Below are 24,125 nucleotides of genomic sequence, written 5' to 3' on the forward strand. Positions count from 1 at the left end.
AGGTAGGTCTGGTATCCGAGGAGAGGAGGTTTTGTTGTATATAGGAGCTCTTGTTTTACCTTCTTCTAATAACGCTCGATTGCCCGGTTGATTGGAGGTGTCAAAAATGCAACTTTATTGCTAATTATTCACCTTAATGCACTCGCATACAAACTAAATAAAAACTTAGAAACAAAACATCAATTAATACATGAGGGGGTCAAATACATGGCAATAAAAGCATCAAACATTGTTGGAACCAACAATTCTACGGACACGTGCTTGTAGGATTAGAATAGCGGTTTTAATATACTTACAACAGAGCCAGCCTGTTAGCCGTTGAACTTTCGGTGAACTGGCCAGCTGACCCTGTGGCACTGATCTTTATACAGCAGCTCCCGGGGGAGGAGTCCTGGGCGGAGCCAAGGGATAAGTCCCGTACAACTCTCGAGCATTCCCAGAGCTACTCCCCCAGGAGGACAGGTAGTGCAACTGCACTTACAATAGGCACATGTATGTATATATATATACAGGTTATCATCCGGTGTGAATCACATTCACCACAAACATAAAAATAAAAATAAATCACTTTAAAATAAACAAATAGGATGATTCAAGAATTCAGGTAGGCAGAATTTCAAGATCAAGATCTCGGCCACAAGGTCTTTCAGGGAATCCTTATTTATGGTCTAATCACTCATTTACTCTGATTGGTCTCTAATTCTCAGCTGAGACCTGATTTGATCAAATAGATGTCTGTTACTTAGGGGATGATTTATTAATCGGACATTGAGCATTACTTAAGATTGACTGGGGTCCAGCAAAGCTAATGCAGTGTCTTTGTGCGCAACCTCATGAGAATAGGTTTCTCATGCCACTGCTGGCCATAGACCTTGCTGTAACTAATTAGTTGATACATTCTTATTGCTAAATGCATTGAAATACAATAGTCTATTCATTATATGAAACATTCGCTGAAACAATGTCTAAGTTTCCACAGACAAGACAGTAGAGTTCACCAGTTGATTCATTAGTAATAATAATCTTTAATGCCACAAGTCGGCTTACATTAACACTGCAAAGAAGTTACTGTGAAAAGCCCCTCATTGCCACCGGCCTGTTCGGGTACACGGAGGGAGAATTCAGAATGTCCAAATTACCTAACAGCACGTCTTTCGGTCTTGTGCCAGGAAACCGGAGCACCCGGAGGAAACCCACACAGACACAGGGAGAACATGCAGGCTCTCCACAGATAGTGACCAAAGCTGGGAATTGAACTTGGGACCCTGGCTCTGTGAAGCAACAGTGCTAACCACCATGCCGTCCATTATCTGAAACAATGACTGTATTTTAACAGACGAGGCATTTTAAATAATTTCAATCTTTAGCTATGCATTCAATTAGCAGCTAAGCTATGAATAAATCAATGAATCAATAAATCAATACTCTATCAGTATGTCATTGGTGTCTCTGGCACTGCTGGCGTTGAGGGAGATAAATATTGGTGAGAGCCTGAACATAATGTGAAAAATCTATGCTGAACTCTTGTGGCAATTGCAAGCGATTGCTACGTGGGAAGGTGTGCACCATTACACCATGTTTTCATGGCCTTATCCTGTTGCTTCCTTGTTCTCTGGTAGGGCTTATAGAAGCATCAAGTTATGTCTAATGATTGTATCGAGCTGGTTATACTGCTGTTTTCCTGTCCCACTCTGTATTCATGTTTCCTGAGCTCTTTTTTTGGCCTGCTGTGCTGTATCATTCTGGTTTTGTTGCATTGTCAAAATGTAAAACCGTAATAAACATACTTTGAAAAAAAAAACTACAATCCACTGTATTACTTCACACTGTAATGTTAAAACCCATTGAGCAGAAAGCATATTCAATTCATGAACAATGTTTTTAATCGCACGGGTGAATTCTACCCACTTTCAGATAACTGTGCATGCTGTGTGCGGGATAGTTTTCGCTCTTTGTAAGACCTTTTCCCCTATTTTGTACAGTAAGTACAATAATGGGTCCTTTGGAATTGATTGCATTGCTACTCTTTTTTTCTCCAGAGAAAAACAGCCCCCCAGTAGCAATCGTGGGTCCTGACAAAGAATTAATCAGCCCAGTAGAAAGCACTACTTTGGATGGAGAAGGGAGTACTGATGACCAGGGTATTGTGTCATATCGCTGGGAGAAGATCAGGTAACTGGTGTCTGTGCTGTTTCGTGCGATGGTGTTTCTATCCTGGCTTTCATAGTTGTGACAAAAACCATCATTTTTAGAATCCAGATCCATATACAAACTGAAAATTAGGCCAATCGACAGATTGAGACACATTGGTTTGGGAACTACCAAATGCTTGAATTGATACTGAAACTGCAGAGATCTGGAAACATAAATACTGCTCGAGTTCCTCACATTACTTCCTTGTTTATTTATTGTTTTTAAAACATTTTTATTTAACTAAAGATACAGGGCTGGATTCTCCGATTTTGAGACTATGTCCCTACGCCGGCGTGGGAATGGTGGCGTTTTACAACAGAATAAATGGCGTAAAACAGCCACCTATCCTCCGTTTGGATGGGGGCTAGCAGGCCGGCAGCGTAGAGCACCCGGCTCTAGCTGCCAATACAGCCCGGAGAATAGCCGGGTCCGTGGCCACGCATGCACATGGTGGCAGCCTACAACGGCCAGGCTGTGCTCCCCTTTGGCCGGCTTGCGTGCCCCAGGCCGCCCTCCCCCGACTGTTAGACTGAGTCTGCAGCCGCCACGCCGGGTTCCCGACAGATGAGACGACACGTGACCGACATCGTCGGGATCTCGGCTGGTCGGGGGCGGAGTATCGGTGGGCGGGCCTCAGGCAATGTCCTGAGACCGTCGATACTTCGCACAGTGTAATCTCCCCGGTACGCTGCTTTGGAGGGGGCGGAGCATCACTAAAGCGGCGCCGCCCCTGATTTGGTCGGGAACTGTGATTCGACGACCGGAGAATCCAGCCCACAGAGCCTCTATGGCACAGGAGAAGGCCACTCAGCCCCTTCAGTCCACACCAGCTTCTGTAGAGCAAAGCCATCAGTCCCATTTCCTCAGTCTAGCCCCACAAGTTTATTACCCTCAAATTCTCATCAAATTTACTTATGAAATTGTGATGGCTCACTGGGAACTTCCAATAACAACAAAAGGGGGTTTATCAACATCAGACAAAGGCACAGAGTAATGACAGTCGGGCCTTAGCTCTCCTGCCCCGGGGTCCACACTGCTCAAGCCCCTGCTCCCAGGGCCCCACATTTTCTCTCTATTGGCTGGAGTTCGCATGCTCCCAGTGTGATTAGTCCTGAGCTGGTCACGTGAACCATGTAGCCTTAAAGAGGCCGCACTACCACAGAAATCATTAACTTTCTCTGCTTCCGGGGCAGCACGGTGGCCTAGTGGTTAGCACAACCGCCTCACGGCGCTGAGGTCCCAGGTTCGATCCCGGCTCTGGGGCACTGTCCGTGTGGAGTTTGCACATTCTCCCCGTGTCTGCGTGGGTTTCGCCCCCACAACCCAAAAGATGTGCAGAGTAGGTGGATTGGCCACGCTAAATTGCCCCTTAATTGGAAAAAATAATTGGCTAATCTAAATTTAAAAAAAAAAAAACTTTCTCTGCTTCCTCCACCCTCTTCAGTTGTAGCCTTTCCTCACTCTGTTACAGTTGAGGCCTAGTACACGGGAGCCCCATATCTTGGAATAGCTGTGATGCACTATCAATTACGATGAGACAAGAGTAGGATGTAATCAAGGCTTTGTTACACAGAGATGTATGGCCTCCTACAGCAGCTGACGAAATGGCTGCTGTACGGGGAGCACACACATTTATACCCCACCTACTGGGCGGAGCCAGCAGGCAGGGATCTATCCCCGTACCTGGAGTAAAGGGGCCTTACCGTAATAACAGTGGTGACTAACACATTCACTCCCTGTTAAAAATTAGTCCAGCGGAGGTGGTAGAAAACTATATACATACAGGTTGGTTTTAAAATTACAGAAAAGGTTACAAATTTAGACGATTGGGTGCCTTGATCTGTCGTTGAGAGCGCCGCAGTGCTGGTGGCGACTCAGGCGTCGGCTTGGCCTTCAGTGACTCCGGGAGCGTGTTGAAATCTTTTTCATCCCCGGGTGGGAGCGTGGGGAGGACGGATTGTCCTGGAGTGGGGGCTGCGGTGGGGTGCACTGGGGGGGGGGAGAGGGATGGTGGTGCTTGGAGGGGGGGGGGGGGGGGGGTGTGGGGACACAGCTGGTGCCAGGTCCCTAAGGGAGACTGTGTCTTGGCAGCCGTCGGGGTACGCTACGTAGGCATACTGCAGGTTTGCTTGGAGTAGCTGTACCCTCTTAACCAACGGGTCCGCCTTGTGGAGCCGCATGTGCTTGCGGAGGAGATCGAGTCCTGGAGTTGCCAGCCATGTCGGGAGCGACACCTCGGAGGTGGACATCCTGGGGAAGGCCAAGAGACGTTCATGGGGGGTTTCGTTAGTCGCGGTGCACAGGAGCGACCGAATGGAGTGAAGTGCGTTGGGGCGGAACTCCTGCCAGCAGGAGGCCGGGAGATTTCGGGACCGTAGGGCCAGCTGGACGTCTTTCCAGACCAACCCATTCTCCCGCTCCACCTGCCCGTTTCCCCTGGGGTTGTAGCTGGTTGTCCTGCTCGAGGCAATGCCCCTGTTCAGCAGGTACTGGCGCAGCTCTTCATTGATAAATGAGGATCCCCGGTCGCTGTAGACGTAGGTGGGGAACCCGAACAGAGCGAAGATGGTGTTAAGGGCTTTGATGATGGTGGCAGATGTCATGTCGGGGCATGGGACGGTGAATGGAAATCGTGAAAACTCGTCGACCATATTAAGAAAGTATGTGTTGCGGTTGGTGGAGGGGAGGGGCCCTTTGAAGTCCACGCTGAGGCGTTTAAAGGGACGGGAGGCCTTCACCAGGCGCGCACGGTCTGGCCGGTAGAAGTGCGGTTTACACTCCGTGCAGAACTGGCAGTATCTGGTGATAGCCCTGACTTCCTCGATGGAGTAGGGCAGATTGCGGGCCTTAATGAAATGGTAAAAGCTGGTGACTCCTGGGAGACAGAGATCATCATGCAGGGTCTGGAGTCGGTCCATTTGTGCGCTGGCACATGTACCTCGGGATAGGGCATCAGGGGGCTCGTTGAGCTTACCGGGGCGATACAGAATCTCACAATTGTAGGTGGAGAGCTCAATTCCCCACCTCAAGATTTTAGCATTTTTGGTCTTGCCCCGCTGTGTGTTATTAAATATGAAGGCAACCGACCGTTGGTCAGTGAGGAGAGTGAATCTCCTGCCGGCCAGGTAATGCCTCCAATGCCGCACAGCTTCTACGATGGCTTGGGCCTCCTCGACGGAGGAGTGCTGAATTTCGGAGGCGTGGAGGGTGCGGTAAAAGAATGCCACGGGCCTGTCTGCCTGGTTGAAGGTGGCGGCCAGAGCGACGTCTGATGCATCACTCTCGACTTGGAAGGGGAGCGTCTCGTCGACTGCGTACATCGCGGCCTTGGCGATGTCAGCCTTGATACGGTTGAAGGCCTGGTGAGCCTCGGCCGTCAGTGGGAAAGCGTTGGATTGAATGAGTGGGCGGGCCTTGTCCGCATAGTTTGGGACTCGCTGGGCTTAATATGAAAAGAACCCTAGGCATCGTTTGGCGGCCTTGGGGCAGTGGGGGAGAGGGAGTTCCATGAGGGGGCGCATGCGGTCAGGGTCGGGCCTTAGAACTCTGTTCTGAGCCACATAGTCGAGGATGGCTAAGCGGTTCGTGCTGAACACACACTTCTCCTTGTTATAAGTTAGGTTGAGGAGTGTGGTGGTGTGGAAAATTTGGAAAGGTTAATGTCGTGTTCCTGCTGGTCGTGGCCGCAGATGGTGACATTGTACAGGTACGGGAAAGTGGCCCGCAGTCCGTAGCAGTCAACCATTCGGTCCATCTCCCGTTGGAAGACCGAGATCCCGTTGGTGACGCCGAAGGGAACCCTCAGGAAATGGTAAAGGCGACCGTCTGCTTCAAACGCAGTGTATGGGCGGTCCGCCTTACGGATGGGGAGCTGGTGGTAGGCAGATTTCAGGTCCACTGTTGAGAAGACCCGGTACTGTGCAATCTGATTGACCATATCAGATATGCATGGGAGGGGGTACGTGTTGAGCTGCGTGTACTGATTGATGGTCTGACTGTAGTCAACGACTATCCTGTGTTTCTCCCCCCGTTTTCACCACTACCACTTGGGCTCTCCAGGGGCTGTTGCTGGCCTCAATGACCCCTTCCCGCAGCAGCCGCTGGACCTCAGACCTGATGAACGTTCTGTCTTGGGCACAGTACCGTCTGCTCCTGGTGGCGACGGGTTTGCAATCTGGGGTGAGGTTTGCAAACAGGGAAGGCGGGTCGACTTTAAGAGTCGTGAGGCTGCAAACAGTAAGGGGTGGTAGGGGCCCGCCAAATTTCAGGGTTAGGCTCTGGAGGTTGCACTGGAAGTCCAGGGCGAGTAGCAAGGCAGCGCAGAGGTTGGGGAGGACGTAGAGGCGGAAGCCGCTGAACTCTACGCCCTGGATGGTGAGGGTGGGGATGCAGTACCCCCGGATCCCCCACGGAGTGGGATCCGGAGGCCAGGGAGATTCTTTGGTTAGCAGGGTGTACCTAGAGGGAGCAGCCCCTTATCCCGGAATCCAGAAGGCGAGATATCTCGTGCCCGTCGACCTTCACCTTTGTTGACGCGGTCGCGAGATTGTGCGGACGAGACTGGGCGATTGTGACTGAGGCGAGACGCAGCTGGTCGTTGGCAGTTGCAGGCGATGAGCGGCCCAATGAGGTGCCCGATGGGCAGGGGTCCTGGGACATGCAAGATGGCGGCGCCCACAGGTCGCACGTGGCCTGGGGCAGGCAAGATGGCGGCGCCCACAGGCCGCACGTGGCCTGGGGCAGGCAAGATGGCGGCGCCCATTGGTTCTGAGGCAAGCAAAATGGCGGCACCCACGGGCCGCACGTGTCGTGGGTGGAGCAAGATGGCAGCGCCCATGGGCCGCATGTGGGGGGTGCAGGGACAATAGGATTGAGCGGGCCTGGCACACTGCAGCGAAATGACCCTTCTTGTCACTGGCCTTGCAGAGCACGCTCCGCGCCGGGTAGCCTTGCCGGTGGTGTTTTGTCTGTCCGCAGAAGTAGCACTTGGGTCCCCCGGGGTTGGTTGGCTGCCGCGCGGCGCAGGCGTGAGGTTGGCTGGGGGCGGCCGCTGATGGGGTCCACGGTGGGGTGGCCGCTGGCGGGGTCCACGATGCACAGGGGGGTGGGCCGTGCGGTCGGGGGCATAAGCCTGCGCGTTGAGTGAGGCGACCGTGAGCGAGAACGCTAGTTTCTTGGTCGCCGCGAGGTCAAGCGTGGCCCCTTCTAAGAGGCGCTGGCAGATGTTGTCAGACCCGATGCCCGTAACTAACGCGTCTCTCATTGGCAAGTTTGAATGTTCAGCGGCCGAAACAGCCTGGCAATCACAGACGCCAGAAATCTTCCACAGACTCACCGGGAAGTTGGTGCCGCGTGGACAGGAGGTGCCTGGCGTAGATCCTGTTGGTCTGCTGAGCGTAATTCTCCTTCAGTAGCGCATGGCCTCCGCGTAGGTAGGCATGTCCCGGACGAGGGGGAAGACGTTGGAGCTCAGCCATGTGTACAGAATCTGGAGCTTCTGTGCTTCTGAGATTGGGTCTGGTGCAGACCCGATGTACGTTTCAAAGCAAGCTAGCCAATGGCCGAAGTTCTTTCTGGCGTTATCTGCTTGAGGATGCAGCTGCAGGCGATCCGGCTTGATGCGGAGGTCCACCTCTGAAAAATTTCTGTGTAATAAATTGATGCACTATCAATTACGACGAGACGAGAGTAGAGAATAATCGAAGCTTTATTACACAAAGATGTGTGGCCTCCTACAGCAGCTGGCGAAATAGCTGCTGTTCGGAGAGCACACACATTTATACTCCGCCTACTGGGCGGAGCCAGCAGACAAGGATCTACCCCCGTACCTGCAGTACAGGGGCCTTACCGTATTTACCAATATATACAATATAATACAACAGTGGTGACTACCACAAGCTGCCAATTGGAACTCTCTTAAACGTGAAGCACTCAGAGATAGTGTCTTGCAGCACTGAAGCCACGCGTTCCCATTCAGGCCTTTGGACCTGCACTGCCTCTTTGAAGCAGCTCTCCAATAAGCCGCATTGCCCTGCTCTTTTGTTGTGGCACTACAAATTTTCCCCTTACAATTATGCTCTAATTTTATTTTGAAAAGTTTCTATTGAATCTGTATTCATCGCCTTTTCAGACTGTGCATTCCGGATCACTTGCTGGATTTTGAAAAAAAAATCCTCTTGCCCGGGTTCCTTGCCAATGAACTTAAACCTTTTGTTTTTCGATTACCAAACCTCCTTATTCCTCCTGAATTATTTCACCCTTTATAATTTCGAACACCTTTTGCTGCGGAATGTCCTGTGGTTGTCCCTTTACCCTTTTCTGCTAATAAGACCAATTCCAGTTTCTCTCGCCTCTACACAACACTGAAGTACCTCAACCCTGTTACAATTCTGGTGTGGGTATACCTCCAAGGCTCCACATTATTTTCAGAACTTAATATAATTTTAACTGCATTTTAAATCAATAGTCAAATTTTCAATACTAATGACTGTGTATTAAAATTGCAATCGTAGCATACACACACGGCCCATCACAACAATTGCACAGTTTAGCAGAGCTAAGCAGATTTCCTTGGAGTCTGTCTGTTTGGTTACTGTCACAGCTACAGCTCAATGGTAGAATCCTAGTCGGAAAATTCCAATTTTTGAATTCCCACTTCCGAGATTTGAGCACACCCCAAGTGAAGCACTGAGTGCCTATTGCTGCACTGTTGGAGGTGCCATCTTTGAGATGTGATATTAAACCAAAGCCCTGCTTACCCCGTCTCTGGTGGATGTAAACAGTCCTGACCAACTGCTCTGCAAAGAGACAGGGAGTTCCCTCTGGTTTCCTTGTCACCATTTATCCCTCACACTACTGGAAAACAAATGATCTGATCGGTATCACATTGCTGTTTGTGTGAGCTTGCTGTGCTCAAATCGGTTGCCACCTTTCCTTCAATACTACAGATAACTGCACCTTTGGCTGCAAACTGCTTTGGCATGTCCTGTGGTTGTGACAGGTACTATATAAATGTAAATTCTTGCTTTCAGTGGACCTGATGTGAAAGTTGAGGATAATGATAAGGCAGTGGCCACAGTGATGGGGCTTCAGGTTGGGACGTATCAATTCAGGCTGACTGTCACTGACCAGCAGGGTCTAAGCAACTCGAAGACCGTAGCAGTTACCATCAAAGAAGGTCAGTAAAATGTATCAACATTCCAGCTGTAACAAACCGCGTATCCATTGCACTATTCCAGTGTTCTCACCAAGTGTGGATCTTTTTGTTTAACTCTCATTCCTCTTCTGCTGTGGGTGTTTTTAAGGTAGCTGCCAGGTAAATGTTTCACACACAGGAGAAAATAACACCAGTATATCAGCAGCTGAGGAATATCCAGGCCAGAGTTATCTTGCAATGAGCTGCAGGTGATTTCTGAACAGGATTGCCATTATGACGTCCTGGTGCTCATCAATGTTGCTGCTGTGATGTGTCCTAAGAACGTAATTAATAGAAGCAGCAGAATGATATTCAGCTCCCTGGAGCCTGCTCCGCCATTTAATAAGATCATGGCTGACGTGAACTTGGAACTCAATCCACTTTGCTGCCTGTTCCCCAATAACCCTTGACTTCCCTATAGTTCAAGAATTTGCCCATCTCAGCCTTGAATATATTTAATGAGTCAAAATCCACTGCTCTCTCGGGTAGAGAATTCCAAAGATTTCTGGCCCTCTGAGGGAAGGAATTCATTCTCATCTAGGTCTGAAATGGCCGACCCCTTTATTCTGAAATCATATTCCCTAGTTTTAGATTCCCCCACAAAGGGAAACAAACTCTCAGCGTCCACTCTGCCAAGCTGCCTCAGAATCTGTTCACCTCTCATTCTTCTGAACTCCAATGAGTGAGTACAGGCCCGATTTGCTCACCCTTTCCTCCTAACACAACCCTTTCATAGAACATAGAACATACAGTGCAGAAGGAGGCCATTCGGCCCATCGAGTCTGCATCGACCCATATTAAGCCCTCACTTCCACCCTATCCCCGTAAATCAATAACCCCTCCTAACCTTTTGGAACACTAAGAGCAATTTAGAATGGCCAATCCACCTAACCTGCACGTCTTAGGACAGTGGGAGGAAACCAGAGGCCCCGGAGGAAACCCACGCACACACAGGGAGAACGTGCAGACTCTGCACAGACAGTGACCCAGTGGGGCATAGAAAGTGGGACCCTCGCGCTGTGAGGCCACAGTGCTATCCACTTGTGCTACCCAAATCTCGAGAATCAACCTTGTGTACCTTCCCAGAGCTGCCCCAATACATGTCCCTCCCCCAATCTTAAGGATGCCAAATCTACACACACTATTCTAGCAGTGGTCTCACCGAAGCCGTGTACTGTTGTAGCAAGCGTGCTCGCTTAACTCACTGTAAAGAACAACAGGAGAGAATCTAAACTGATAAAACCACCCATTGGGATGAGTCATGTTAAATGGAAATAACATTTAACTTAATGATGTGACCATCAATTCACTCAAAGACTTGAGTAGAAGCAAACTGAGGTTTTAATCAGCTTAGAACAGTGCTTGCCTGCGACTAGTACAATACTGTGGACCGCCTGCAGGTCAACTGCTCTTTATACTTCCATTCATGGGGAGGAGCCATGGGCGGAGCCCGTACATGCCCCAACATATTCCCCTTTGGGTGAAGCTACACAATGGCCCATAGGTGGAGCCCACAAGGTCAACAACATAACATAGCTGGAACACAATGACAGAACATGATACTAATACACTGGTTAATTACTAGTGCTCTACATTCACCACACTTAAGTCATTTAAAGAATGCATTCACATAATTGTTAAAAGCAGCTTGAACTTCATTCTCTTATCAGCTCCTAAGTATTCCATATTTTGTGCTTTATAAGGTTAAATGAACTGCCACATATTGGACATTATACACAGTATGTAAGGGTATTTGAAATCATAGCTTTCCATGTATGTGTTGCACAAGGATGCATTCTGCAAATCTGTGTTTCTAAATGAGACTCTCATCCCTGCTGCTGTCTGTCACTGTTTGGTAATAACTCTCACCCTATTTCTCTGCTGCCATGCCCCACATCCACATAACTAACTTCTTGATGATCAACGGAAGACTCAATGCCATTTTACTTGGCTATTATTTAATTCCCTGAGGTTGATTCTCTGGTGGTATAGTAAGCACGGAGTGCCGGGGAATGAGTTTCGGATGCCTGTGGTATCAGACTCTCGGATCACCTCGATTGAGTGCCTTCACCCACAGTGTTTAGAAGTCTTTTTATACCAGTTTTGTTCTCAAAAGCTTAATTTATGAATCAAGCAATTCTTAAATTCGTAACTGTTCACTTAAATGATCTCCTAATGATGGTGAAGACTGATGATTTTTGAATATGTTTTTAAGAAACCAATAATCGTCCCGTGGCCAGTGCCGGAGGTAACCATTTTCTGACATTGCCCAATAACGCCATCACCCTTGATGGCTCCAACTCGACTGACGACCAAGGCATTGTATCTTACCTTTGGACGAAAGATGGACAGAGTCCTGCTGCAGGTGTGAGTACCACATTTTCACTTCTTCAGTCACTGTGAACAGCTGTGTACCTTCACCCAGTCTTCAACTTTTTCTTTTACCCTTGGACTGCTCTCTGTAGTTAAAATTTTGAACTGAAGAAAATAATGTTAAGTTATTAAAAATATTGGCAGTGCCAAAGTACCCGGTGGCGGGACTGCGAGGGTAACACCCTGCCCAGAGCCTGACCACCTGGGGGCCTCCGATGGCCTGGGAGACCCCCGCCCCCCCATTTGTGTGGTTCAGTGTTAAATGGCACCATGGTGAAGTCTCCCAGGCGCCGGCATTTGTTCCCAGGCCTCAGAAGCATCAGGCACCAACATATTGAAAGTGAGCCTAACTGCTCACTTAAATATGTAAATCTAGATCTCACCCTCGCTGGGAGAGACCCAGATCGTGACCTCTCGTGAGATATAATTAGATCTCGCGAGGCATTCTAAGCTTTGCAAATCTCCTGAGAGGCCTCCATGAGATTTAACAACCTTGCCGCATATACCGAGGTGGGCGTGACGAGGCTATTCAATTGCGCCCATAGGATACGAAAGTTGCTGATGACAGCGCTGAGATCTACGAATTTGAGGCTGTGGTTCTACCTGATCAGCTCGAAGAGGCGGGTGATCAATATCACAGTTGCTCATTAGAGAAGGAAATGCATCCTTATAATCACTGTCCTTGATATATCCTGGTCTGCTCACCATCAAGCATCTCGCACTCATACTGTCATAATTTCAATAGATAAGGATTGATACCGAGCAACTGCTTGGTCTGCTTTGATCCCGATCGAGCTGATTCAAGTTTGTGGTTGTGGTTTGTCTATTTGATGCAAACCCAATATCCAACATCAAACCGTGGTGTCCTTGCACAGGTTCACTTGTTGAAGTATGCTTTTGTTTTAGCTTGTTTCTTTTCCATTCCCTCTACTTTGGCTCTGACATTCTCGCTGGATGGCGGTGATGGCTTAAGAGTGGTCAGAGGCAGGCAAAATTTACAATGTATCAAGATCATCCGGTGTCTTTCTGGGTAGAGAGTTTGTGATGGATCGAGAAAATCGGATAGGAACAAACTGTTCAAAAGTTTTCCCATCAGACGTGCCAGCTCTCAAAAGGTTCTTGATCGTTCCGTTGAATTGTTCGAAACCACCATTCAATTTGTGCTGTATTGCGATACCAGATGGTGGTGAATCCCAGGGCTTGCTAGAAACTCTATGAACTGACTGGAAACAAACTGCGCTCCATTGTTTGATAGTCTGTGGAAAACTCCATTCTGTAAACAACTTGTCGAAAATATATTGTAGGGATTTCCAGCCATTTGCTAAGTAGATCATGAACAACAAACAAAACATTGATTCCTAGAGGCTGGATGCACCTCTCCAAAAATATCTACTTGGAGTTCTTTCCATGTTTTTGTTTTAATTTTTAAAATAAATCTAGAGTACCCAATTCTTTCTTTTTCCAATTAAGGGGCAATTTGGCATGTTTTAATAAAAAGATATGGCCAATTCACTTACCCGGCACATTTTTTTGGGTTGTGAGGGTGAGATTCACACAGACACGGGGAGAATGTGCAAAGTCCACACGGACAGTGACCCGGGGCTGGGGTTGAACCCACGTCCTCAGCGCTGAGAGGCAGCAGTGCTAACCACTGAAACCGTGCTGCCTCCAGCCATGGGTTTGTTGACCACTGAGTTAGTTGTAGAGGTGTAAGACACAGTTCAACATATTTGTCATTGAGTGTACAAGCTACACAGTTTCTAATGAACTCTTCTATACAGCGATCTATTACTGGCCATCAGACTTTTTCACAGGATCATTGTTTCATCTCAACACCCGGATGTCCTTCATGGGCAAAATACAATATAGGTTTCCGTCGCACTTTCCAGAGAACTGTTTTAGTTCTGCATACAATGCATTGTCAGCATTACAAGCTCATTGTGTGATGCGCAGTGTGGGACCAGTTTTTCCTCTATTTTGCAAGGCCATGTGGTTTTTGGGCACTGCTTTACTTTCTGCAGTATCCTGTCTGTTGTTGATTCTGCTTTTAAATCCTCTTGCATAACAAAATTTACGTTTGTGTGTGGAATCCGTGATTACACAGTCTTCAATGTCACAAGTCACTTTGCTATTGCTACCGCTGTCTGAGATATTAGTATGGCTAAGCATCCCAGCTACTTTGTTGCCTGAACCCTCAAGATACTCGCCTTCAAGGTTGTACTGCTGAAGATAAGATAATCTGACTATCTGTAGATGCGTAGAGTCCATAACAATGTAATCCGTGCATGGTGTTTGGTATGGAGAATGAACTCTACTCTGGAGATATATGTGCCAATGTTCACGGGTGTAGATATAGGCTAGTGCTTCCTGTTCCCCATCAGAGTATTTAGATTTAGTTTCCAGAAATGGGCTTGACGTGTAAATGATTGGTTGTTTGCTTCCTTTAATGTACTGTGAAAGTACAGCTCCTGTTGCATTTCCTGACTCGTCTGTTGTGACATAGATTTCTACATGTGGGTTGCAATGCATGAGATACCACCTTTACCATTAACATGTTAAATGCAGTTTGCTGTGAGATTGTCCATTTCCATCGTATATCTTTGCACAGTAGCTTTCAAAGAGTGGATCTCTGCGTAGGTAGGAAGTCATTTGCGATTAAAAGCTAGCCGTACCAAGGAACAATGCTAACTCTTCCATGTTGGCAAGCTTTGATGCTGTGTGCAGGCTTCAGTCAAGTTCTGTTACTTCTGTACCCTGGAAAACCTATCTGGCAAATGTGTATTTGTCCTTTTTGAGCGTCAAATTGTGTGGTGCAAATCGAGTGAACACCACTTACGTTTGCTGATTGTGTTCAGCTTTGTCCCTTCCTAGGACAATAATATCATTGAGCAAACTGAGTGTCCCCTCACCATCTGACTAGACTGAAGAGACAATATTCTGGAATGCTGAACTTCATCCATGGGGCATTTTATGGCAATGAAGCACACCTTTATGAGTTCAAAAGCTGTAAGATATTGACTTTGCTCTGCCAGTGGTATCTGAAGATAGCTTTGTTGCATGTTGAGCATTGTGAAGACATTGGAGTCATGAAATAATACCGATATTTCTCGGATTGTAGGAAATGGATACTTGTCTGAAATTATAGCTTTATTAACCACCCACGGGTCAGTGTATTGTCTAAGGTTACCATGTTTGCCTTGTGCAATGACTAAGTTTAATATCCATGAGGATGAGTTGTTGGCTCAATTATACCATCTGCTTCAGGTCATTTCAGCTCCTGCGATACCTCAGCATGCATTGCAAACGGCAACCGTCTCAAATTTAGCTAAACTGCTGGAATTGATATGTTAATTCGAAGACCATGGTGGTAATAATCTCCCCAAGTCCGGTAAATAAGGAAGAATAGCGTTGTACATCGTCAGTGTCATTGATCAGATTAATGTATCCTCCTGTAAAAGTTTGAACCAAGCTTATCCAAAAGGTTTCCCCTGATGAGGCTGCGGCCTATGGCTATGTAGAACAGGAACCTGTATAGGTTGGTATTTTTGTAGTGCACTGGAACTGTGATCATTCCTGAACCTGGAAAAATCAAGTTGTCGTAAGCTTGAAAAGTGTCTGTTGCAGGAATGAGAAACCATTTTGAAAAATAATGATAGCAGAATTTGTTACTCAATACAGGTGCTTTTGCAGCAACATCATGACAGGTGACACCGACATGCCCTACTGTGCAATATTTTAAATGACCTGGTGCTTTACTGTGAATGATGCTATGCACATGCTGCATTTCACTCTTTGGAGTAACTCCATGTGTCAAATTCATGATGGCGTCTTCTTCAATGACCTACGCATCTTTGCGAAGTGATTCATTTTTGAGCACGAGTTACACTTCTGTCCTCAAGCTGGGCATGGTGCTGTGAATCACTGAGTACCACTGCGGTTTGGTCACATTTTATGAGGGTGCCTTACTGTGATGGGGAAAGTATTGATGAGCCTGCTGAGGTCTTTTTTTCCGTACCCCTTGCACTTGAACTGGTTGGGTAAGTTGTGTCTGTGACCTGAAGTCTGAGGATGCATTTCTGTTTCGCCTCTCCGGATCAAGCGGGGCAAATACCATTTGAACTGCTAAGGTTGTGACTTTTTCCCCACGGTTCAATCCCCCTCCTTAATGAGTAGGTGTTACCTAATTCAAGGGATTGAAGTCTTTCAAAGAGTTAGTTACAAAATTAACTTGTTGGTTAGTGTGCCAAATCTACAGGGGGAAGCGAACTGCTGCTTTTGTTTTATGGGCTTATTTCTCTTGTGAAATATACATCATTCAATCATCATACTTTGGCCCAAAGTATTTTTCAAGAGCACTTATCGCCTTGTCAACTGTAGACGTTGTTTTCTCTGAGCTGCTCAAATACTCACTGCCTCGGGAGAGAAGGCCCAGTGAATGAGTTGCTGTTGCTACGGATTGTTCATACCCATCGTGACCAAGTAGGGCTTGAACCCCGAAACCTATTGATCGTATGGCATGGCTGGATCTCTCTGGTGCAGAAATGAAAGGTGCGTGTGCCAGTAAACTTAAATTATTCTCCATCCTCTTGTGTTTTGTGCCTCGAAGGTGTGCACAGATGACGCACACCAGGTTCTGTGTGGAGCAAGAGTTTTATTCAATGCTTTAAAAGGTCTGCAGCTACCAGCTGACTTCCAGTTTCTTTTTCTGTCATCACACCCGCAGGCTTGACTAATGGCACACAGCTCAGAGAGCATTCACAGGTACGCACAATCAAACACTGAAAGACTGAACATTCATTTCGCTACATGAGATCTGAGGGCAGGTGACCCCAAGTTTTGGCCAAAGATGTGGGTGTTAAGGAGCCTGTTAAAAGTGAAAAGAATAGTAGAAGAGTTTATGGAGGGAATTCCAGAGCCCAGATGACTGAAGGCATGGTCTCCAGTGGTGGAGCAAAGATGTGGAGATGCCAGTGTTGGACAGGGGTGAGCACAGTAAGAAGTCTTTAACACCAGCTTAACGTCCAACAGGTTTGTTTCGAATCACTAGCTTTCGGAGTACAGCTCCTTCCTCAGGTGAATGAAGAGGGGGGTTCCACAAACACATATATAGACAAATTCAATGATGCAAGATGAAACTTTGAATGCGAGTCTTTTCAGGTCCAGACAGTGCGCCTGGAGAGGGATAATCACAGGTTAGAGAGGTGTTAATTGTTCCAACTGTCCTGGCTTCACCCATTCAAACAAATTTTGAATGTTGATCTATCTCTGCCTCAATCATGAATTCTACAGCCATGTTATCTTTCTCTATATTCTAACTGTACAAACTGCTGTCACTTGTGTCAGGTGGAGGGAGTCAGTGTTTATGGTGATGGATGGGGTGCTAATCAAGCAAACTGCTTTGTGCTGGATGATGTTGAGCTTCTTGTGTTGTTAGAGCTGCACTCATCCAGGCAAATAGAGAATATTTCGTCATCTCCTGACTTGTGCCTTGTAGATGGCGTTCAGGGTTTGGGGAGTCAGCAGTGGCATTACTTGCTGCAGAATTCTTAACCTCTTACCTGCTCTTATCGCCACCGTATTTATATGGCTGGTCCAGTTTCTGGTCATTGGTAACCCCCATGATGGTGATAGGGGGGATTCAGTGATGGTAATGTGAAGGGGAGATTGTTAGATTCTCTCTTGTTAGAGATGGTCAGTACCTGGAAATTGTGTATTGCAAATTTTATTCGCCACTTATCAGTAACGTTCATATAAAACACTCTTGTCAAAGCTTCTGGTCATCTAAACAAGCCAACTAAAATAATGGCATTGATTAACAGTGACCAGGCAATAAGTACAGAAGATGGCTGTGGTCCTAATCCTTTGATGAACTGGTAACCATGTATTAAAGCTGTCTCATCCTTTGTTCCTTACTCTTGTTCTGAGATACCCCCTCGAGGCAGTTCTTTATATATCCCATATCCATGGAGTATCTAGGTGACCATGACACCATCCACCTACAAACCCGTATGCTTTTAAGATAAGATAGTAGACCATTCTATTCCTCAAATCTTCTCCACCATTCAATACTGTAAATTCTCAGGCAAGCAACCACTCGGAAGCGATGTCTGTAGCAAACATTTGGTTTCATTCGGGTTACTATACACTCCTCCTACTCCCAGAAGGGTCTCCCACCCCCAGCCCTCACCTGGGCCAGGGTATTTATAATCCCAGCAGCCCAGCAGGCTCTGCAGTGAAGGCATCTTTATGGACGGTGGCGGAGCATGAGATGGTTCTGGTTGCAGAGAGAGCACTCTGGTGGTAGCCCAACTCCACACGGCTGAGTTCCTGCTGCTTGGCTTGTCGTCTACCTTGAGGAAATTGGGTTAGACTGAAGGGGGAACCGGTGATGAGCCTGGCCATGTCTGGTGTCTCCGGTGAGGTGATAGAGATATTCCCAGCTGAGTTTGAGAAGTGGCTGCCATGTCTTGGGAATCTTGATCTGGAAAACGGGCAGCTTGGATTCGATGGAGCACATTTCATCGTGTCTCCCGAGGCCTGGGATTGGTTGGCCTTCCAGCCCCTGGTTCTTTGTCGTCCTGGTCCTGTTCCTGTTGTCGGTCGAGGGGGATTGGGGCTGCCTAAGTCGGCCAAGCCATCCCCCCCTACCCCCACCCACTAGTGCCTAGGTAGTTGACCGCCTGGGCTCGATTGATTCGGCATATTGGAACCAATGAGATTCGTGAAGTCTCTTCAGTCCAAGTTTTTTATGTTCCTTTTTCCAAGAAATTAAAAGTGAGCAATGATGATCTTTCTTTTTTTTCTTTCTTTCTGTCTCTCTCGCAGGAAGCAATACATCATTCAGACCATGAAGCAAAACTGCAGCTAACCAACCTTGTGGAAGGGAAGTACATTTTTCATCTGAAAGTCACCGATATGAATGGGGAGTCGGACACAGACAGTACCACTGTTGAAGTGCGGCCTGGTAAGATGATGGAGAATTTGTGGACAGCAATATAGACTGTGCGCTGTATCTCAAATCTATTTAAATTTCACCCCCAGAACCACTCCACATTAGGCCTTCAAAATAACTTACCAGGGCCTTTATTACTATCCAATGACAGCTAGAAACTGTAAAGGACTTTAGGTGATGAGTAGGATTCGGTTCCAGTCAAGATGCCTCTCAGTCTACTCTTACTGAAGATTTGCCGTGTAGGACTGGGGCATGAACAAATATTGTAGAACTTCATCCTACAGGAAATATGTTTTTGAAAAACCTTGGAAAACATCAAGATGGTCCGATATGGTGAATTCTGACTGTACTTAAAGTTCATAAAATCATTTCCATGTTCTTCATGTTGGATAGAATTGTTACACAGATTTGCCCAACGTATTTTTCTTTCCTTCAATCCACAAACTATGCTTCTAAATTTAAAGGCACGAACAGTCAATGGAATCGGCCAAATCCAGGCATTAATTTAATGTTTTGCTGCATTGATAGGCCTTCGACAATCTACATGTGGTGTAGTCCAGTGTGTTCCGCCACTTAGTCTACTTTACCTCAGTCATCCTCATCTAAGTGATTGTCCAATAATTTGCTAATATCCTGAAATATTTTGCCATTTTTGGGAGGTTGGCACAGCTCCTGTATTGAGTAAAGCCCAATATTGAATATAATGTATTTTGTGGCATAGAAGGACCTCGGGTAGAAATGAAATTGCACCGAGGTCTGAGATAAGCACAGAGGTGCAGAAGGTAGAGAGCTGAATGTAAGCTGCAGATATACACAGTCTGGTTTGATGGTAAACAACGTTGTGCCTTTTCCTCCGGTGCCTAACCTAATGCTTGTTTGTACACGGCCTGCAGATCTTAGGAAGAATGACCTGGTGGAGCTGGTGCTTCAGGTTGGTGTGAGCAGTCTCACAGAGCAGCAGAAGGACACCCTCGTGCGACAGCTGGCTGTGCTGCTAGGAGTGCTTGATACAGACATCAACGTACAGAAGATTCAGCCACATTCTGATTCCAGGTAGTTGGACTGGAGCTTTGGGAGCCAGACCTAAAATCTTCTGTAATTGCTAACAAGTATTTCTTTTGTTTTTATCCATTCATGGGTGTGGTGTCGCGGGCCGGACCAGCATTCATTGCTCATCCCAAATTGCCTTTAGAACTGTGAGTGGCTTGCTAGGCCATTTCAGGGGGCAGTTACGTGTCAATGACATTGCTGCAGGTCTAGAGCCACATTTAGGCCAGACCAGGTAAGGACGGCAGATTTCCATAGGGAACCCGATCAGTTTTTACAACAATTGACAATGGTCATCATTAGACTTTTAATCCAGATTTTTATTGAATTTAAATGTCATTATCTGCCGAGGAGGGATTCAAATCCAGATCCCCAGAGCATTACTCTGGGTCTCTGGATTACTAGTCCAGTGTCAATACCATTTGCACCATCAGCTCCTCTGATGCATCATCATTGCTGGTGAGGCTGGCATTTATTTCTATTTGCTCTGGTGCAGCTGAGTGATTTGCTTGGCCACTTTAGTTGCAAAATGGTGGAGGACTGGAGTCAGGGCCGGCTCAAGGCACCGGCAACTCGGGCAGTCGGCCGGGGCGCCATGTGCTAGGGGCGCCAGAGACTCGGGTCCCGCGCATGCGCAGTTGGGCCGGTGCCAACCAGCGCATGCGCGGTGGCCGCACTCCCCCAGGGCGGCCCCCCCCCCCGGTCCGCTCCCTCGGTCCGCCCCCCCGCTCGGTCCGCTCCCCCCCCCCCCTCGGGTCCGCTCCCCCCCCCCCCCCTCGGGTCCGCCCCCCCCTCGGCCCCTCCCCCCTCTCGGCCCCTCCCCCCCTCTCGGCCCCTCCCCCCCTCTCGCCCCCCCCCCCCCCCCCCCCCCCCCCCCAAGGGCGCCGAAGTTCAGCTTGCCCGGGGCGCCAGCAACCCTAGGGCCGGCGCTGACTGGAGTGACATCCAAGGCAGACTGAATAAGGATAGCAGGCTCCCTGAAACCTTTATTTTTGTTACTTGTATTCGTAGCTACTGTACAATTACACCAGTTGGTAGGAATCTGCAGAAAATCCTTCCTAATTTTTTTTTTACACTGAATTCAAATTCCCATGTTCGATTTGAACACTGGATCACTTCCGTAACTTGATCACCATTCTACTGTAGCTGGACCCAATTTCATCAAATACACCCTATTTCTGAAGCAAGCTGTGTCACCAATGAGCACAGCTCTTCATTTTTGCAACTATCATGGTTTTGGGTTGAGTGTATGTGTCGTGCAAGACACCTTCACACATCTTTCAGAAAAGGGCTTAATGCCACCTAATCAAGCTATGCTGAATATTATTTTTTAAATCATTATTTGCAATCATCAGGGAGGTTGGGATATTCTTCCCTTTTTTGGGGTGCCATAATCCCTTTTGGCTGTTCGGAATGATATCCTCGGCTCATTTTGGGGGCACGGGACACGCTGCCACACTGATGGTGATTTCACTTGGGTCTTGACCTGGCAAGTCATTTAAAAGCCTTGAAAGCTCCACCGATTCTGCTCCACTAACTCGTATTCCAAGAAAGCGAGTTGATGAAGGATAGTTCTGGAGCCAAACATTACTCAGTCTAACATATATTTGCAAAGTGAAGCAATACAAACATGCACTCCTAACTCAATTACAACCCCAGTTTCAGTGGGTGTAACTGTCTATCTCAAACAAAACCCCAATTAATGCCCTCTACTTGCACATAATTAAACACAATGTATGTACAATTAGCTGGACTGATCCAGGTTTCTCCATCCAAGGGAAAACTCAGCAGTGAGAGTTATTGAGATGCCATTTTACAGCCTTGCTTCCTCCCCAGTGAAAGGCTGACAGTGGATTGGATGGATCATCCCTTGCCCAGTACCCACTGAGATTACCATCCAGTGCCACAGAAGACCTGGACGCTTCTCCCCATTTCCTGTCTCCATCCCATTATCATGCTGGTTTTCACCTACTCCTTTTCATGTTGGAAATGTGTGCCCCAGTCATTTAAATTTGATTACCTCAGGTATTGATCTGTAGTTAACATTTCTGCTGCCTTTTCAATGACGATTTGGCAATTCTATGCCAATATGTTTTATAGGTGTGGGAGGTAGAGAAATATTTCATTCCTCAGAACCGATATGACTCATTTGAGACAAGCATACAAAAATTCTCTGGAGTACGTGGATAGGTTGGAAGTATGGACTTAAATGGGGTGCTCTTTCCAAGGTCCGGTGCAGACTTGATGGGCCAAACGGCCTCCTTCTGCATTGTACATTCTATGATTCTATAACTTATATCCTTGTTGCCTTTATTTGTTTTAAATACAGCAGAGCATAGGGTTTATGAACAGGATGTTTTGCCTTTTAAGTTGCCCTTTTGCAATAAAAGGTAAGGAATGTTGGACCAATATTGGGCAGCCTATATTATGCCACTGATTGATGGTTTTGTATCCTGTGCCCCTTCAGTACAGTGTTGACGTTCTATGTCCAAAGTGGGCAGCCATACAGGGTATATAAAGGCGTGGATGTCGCTCGGAGTTTGCAGAAACAGCTCATGAGAGAGAAAGTAGACTTCCTGCTTTTCAAAACACTGAGGATAGATACAGTTGGTGAGTTGCTGAGTTGCATTATCTTCATGTTTTACCTTGTTGAATGGTTCTACTTGTCACATTATCAGGACAATGTCTTTATAAATTTCATATCTACAACATACATGATATATTGTGAGATTCCTTGAAGACTGCATGATGAATGTAGGAATTTCAGATATATTGTATTGCATGTATTTAGTGCAGTAAGGGTTAAAAGCCTGTGTTAGTGTGTGTATGACTGCTGCTGTAGTGTTTTTGAAAATCCTGGTTTGCAAGATAGCGTGGCTTTTTGGGAGCCAAAGGTAAAATTAAAGCATCATAAAAGGTTGGGATAATGAATTTTGTTTGGATTAAGCGGGTTCCCTGTGCAGTATTTAATTAGAAACATATTGCGCAATATAGCCACCGTGTCCTTCTGGGATGCAGCCGGTGCAGTGATCTCATGGTTGTGTTGTAATTCACTGATTGGCCACTAGGAGTCTCATTAGTATATAAGTGAATGTTAGAGTGAGGTGACCTCAGACTGACTAGGGAGCTGGGAGAGAGGATGAGTGTGCATGGTCATACTAGTATTCATCTGTTGTTTGTATATATTTGACCCACAGTTATTTTTAATAATTTTAATGACACTGGTGCCAAAGCCAATTTAATCAGCATGACTGATTTTTTTTTAATCTAAAAATTCAGCCGATTAGAAGAAATCACAATATATCTCTGGGAGATTATAATGGTTCGAGTATTAAATGTCATGGTGCTTGTGACCTCAATACGTTGGTGAAGAACACAGTTTATTCTGTCCCATTCTGTATTGTACCTGAGGGCTTGGATTCATTATTAGGTGATAGGTCCTGTGAAGAATTAGGTCTAGTGCAGTTGGTATATAGCATCCACAAAGGATTGGGTCAACACTCCAATGATTCTGAGAACATTATCCGCAAATTCAGTGATGTGTTCACTGATTTTAGTGCACTACCATTCGGCAACAAGATACAATTTAAAGAAGATTAATTAACTAAAGCACCGATATAAAGTATTCGTCGTGAAATTGCTGGAGATGTAGATCTGCAGGTCAATCTCATTTCTACCTTACCACCCGTATAAATCTCATTTCTACCTTAGCACCTGTATCAGATACGAAACCACAAGTTATCAAGAAGATCGAAGAACCTACCAGTAAATTCCATAGTATATGTTAGGGCAGCACGGTAGCATAGTGGTTAGCACAATTGCTTCACAGCTCCAGGGTCCCAGGTTCGATTCCTGGCTGGGTCACTGTCTGTGCGGAGTCTGCACGTCCTCCCCGTGTCTGCATGGGTTTCCTCCGGGTGCTCCGGTTTCCTCCCACAGTCCAAAGGTGTGCAGGTTAGGTGGATTGGCCGCGCTAAATTGCCCTTAGTGTCCAAAATTGCCCTTAGTGTTGGGTGGGGTTATGGGGATAGGGTGGAGATGTGGGCTTGGGTAGGGTGCTTTCAATGGGCTGAATGGCCTCATCTACTGTAAAAGCTATGAAACAAAAAGCTATGATGCTCGTATAGGCATGGATCCCAAAGACCTTAACAAAAAAAGTGTACATATTGTAAAACAATCATTACAGAAAGCATTGGACAGCCAATCTGATCCATATCTCGTGAAATCACGTTACAAAGTGTTACCATTGTCACATGGTAGATTGCCAGCTGAGTTACTCATGAATAGAAGGTTGTGTACCACACTTTCATATTTGGAAATGAAGGAGGAGAATGCAGTGGTACTACAGGAAATGCAAAACATTAA

General features: G+C 46.8%; 1 protein-coding gene across 2 annotated transcripts in view; it reads left to right on the top strand.

Annotated features, from left to right (window-relative positions):
* LOC119965927 (dyslexia-associated protein KIAA0319-like) overlaps positions 1–24,125 on the top strand; it is a 145,574-nt gene that overhangs the window by 106,648 nt on the left and 14,801 nt on the right. For both annotated transcript variants that reach the window (XM_038796949.1, XM_038796950.1), the window contains exons 12-17: positions 2,040–2,172; positions 9,225–9,370; positions 11,604–11,755; positions 18,587–18,725; positions 19,607–19,766; positions 22,228–22,370. In XM_038796949.1, the coding sequence (XP_038652877.1) occupies positions 2,040–2,172; positions 9,225–9,370; positions 11,604–11,755; positions 18,587–18,725; positions 19,607–19,766; positions 22,228–22,370 (873 nt within the window). The remainder of the gene's footprint in view (positions 1–2,039; positions 2,173–9,224; positions 9,371–11,603; positions 11,756–18,586; positions 18,726–19,606; positions 19,767–22,227; positions 22,371–24,125) is intronic.

The sequence above is a fragment of the Scyliorhinus canicula genome, chromosome 5 (genome assembly GCF_902713615.1).
Source record: "Scyliorhinus canicula chromosome 5, sScyCan1.1, whole genome shotgun sequence".
Classification (NCBI taxonomy): Eukaryota; Metazoa; Chordata; class Chondrichthyes; order Carcharhiniformes; family Scyliorhinidae; genus Scyliorhinus; species Scyliorhinus canicula.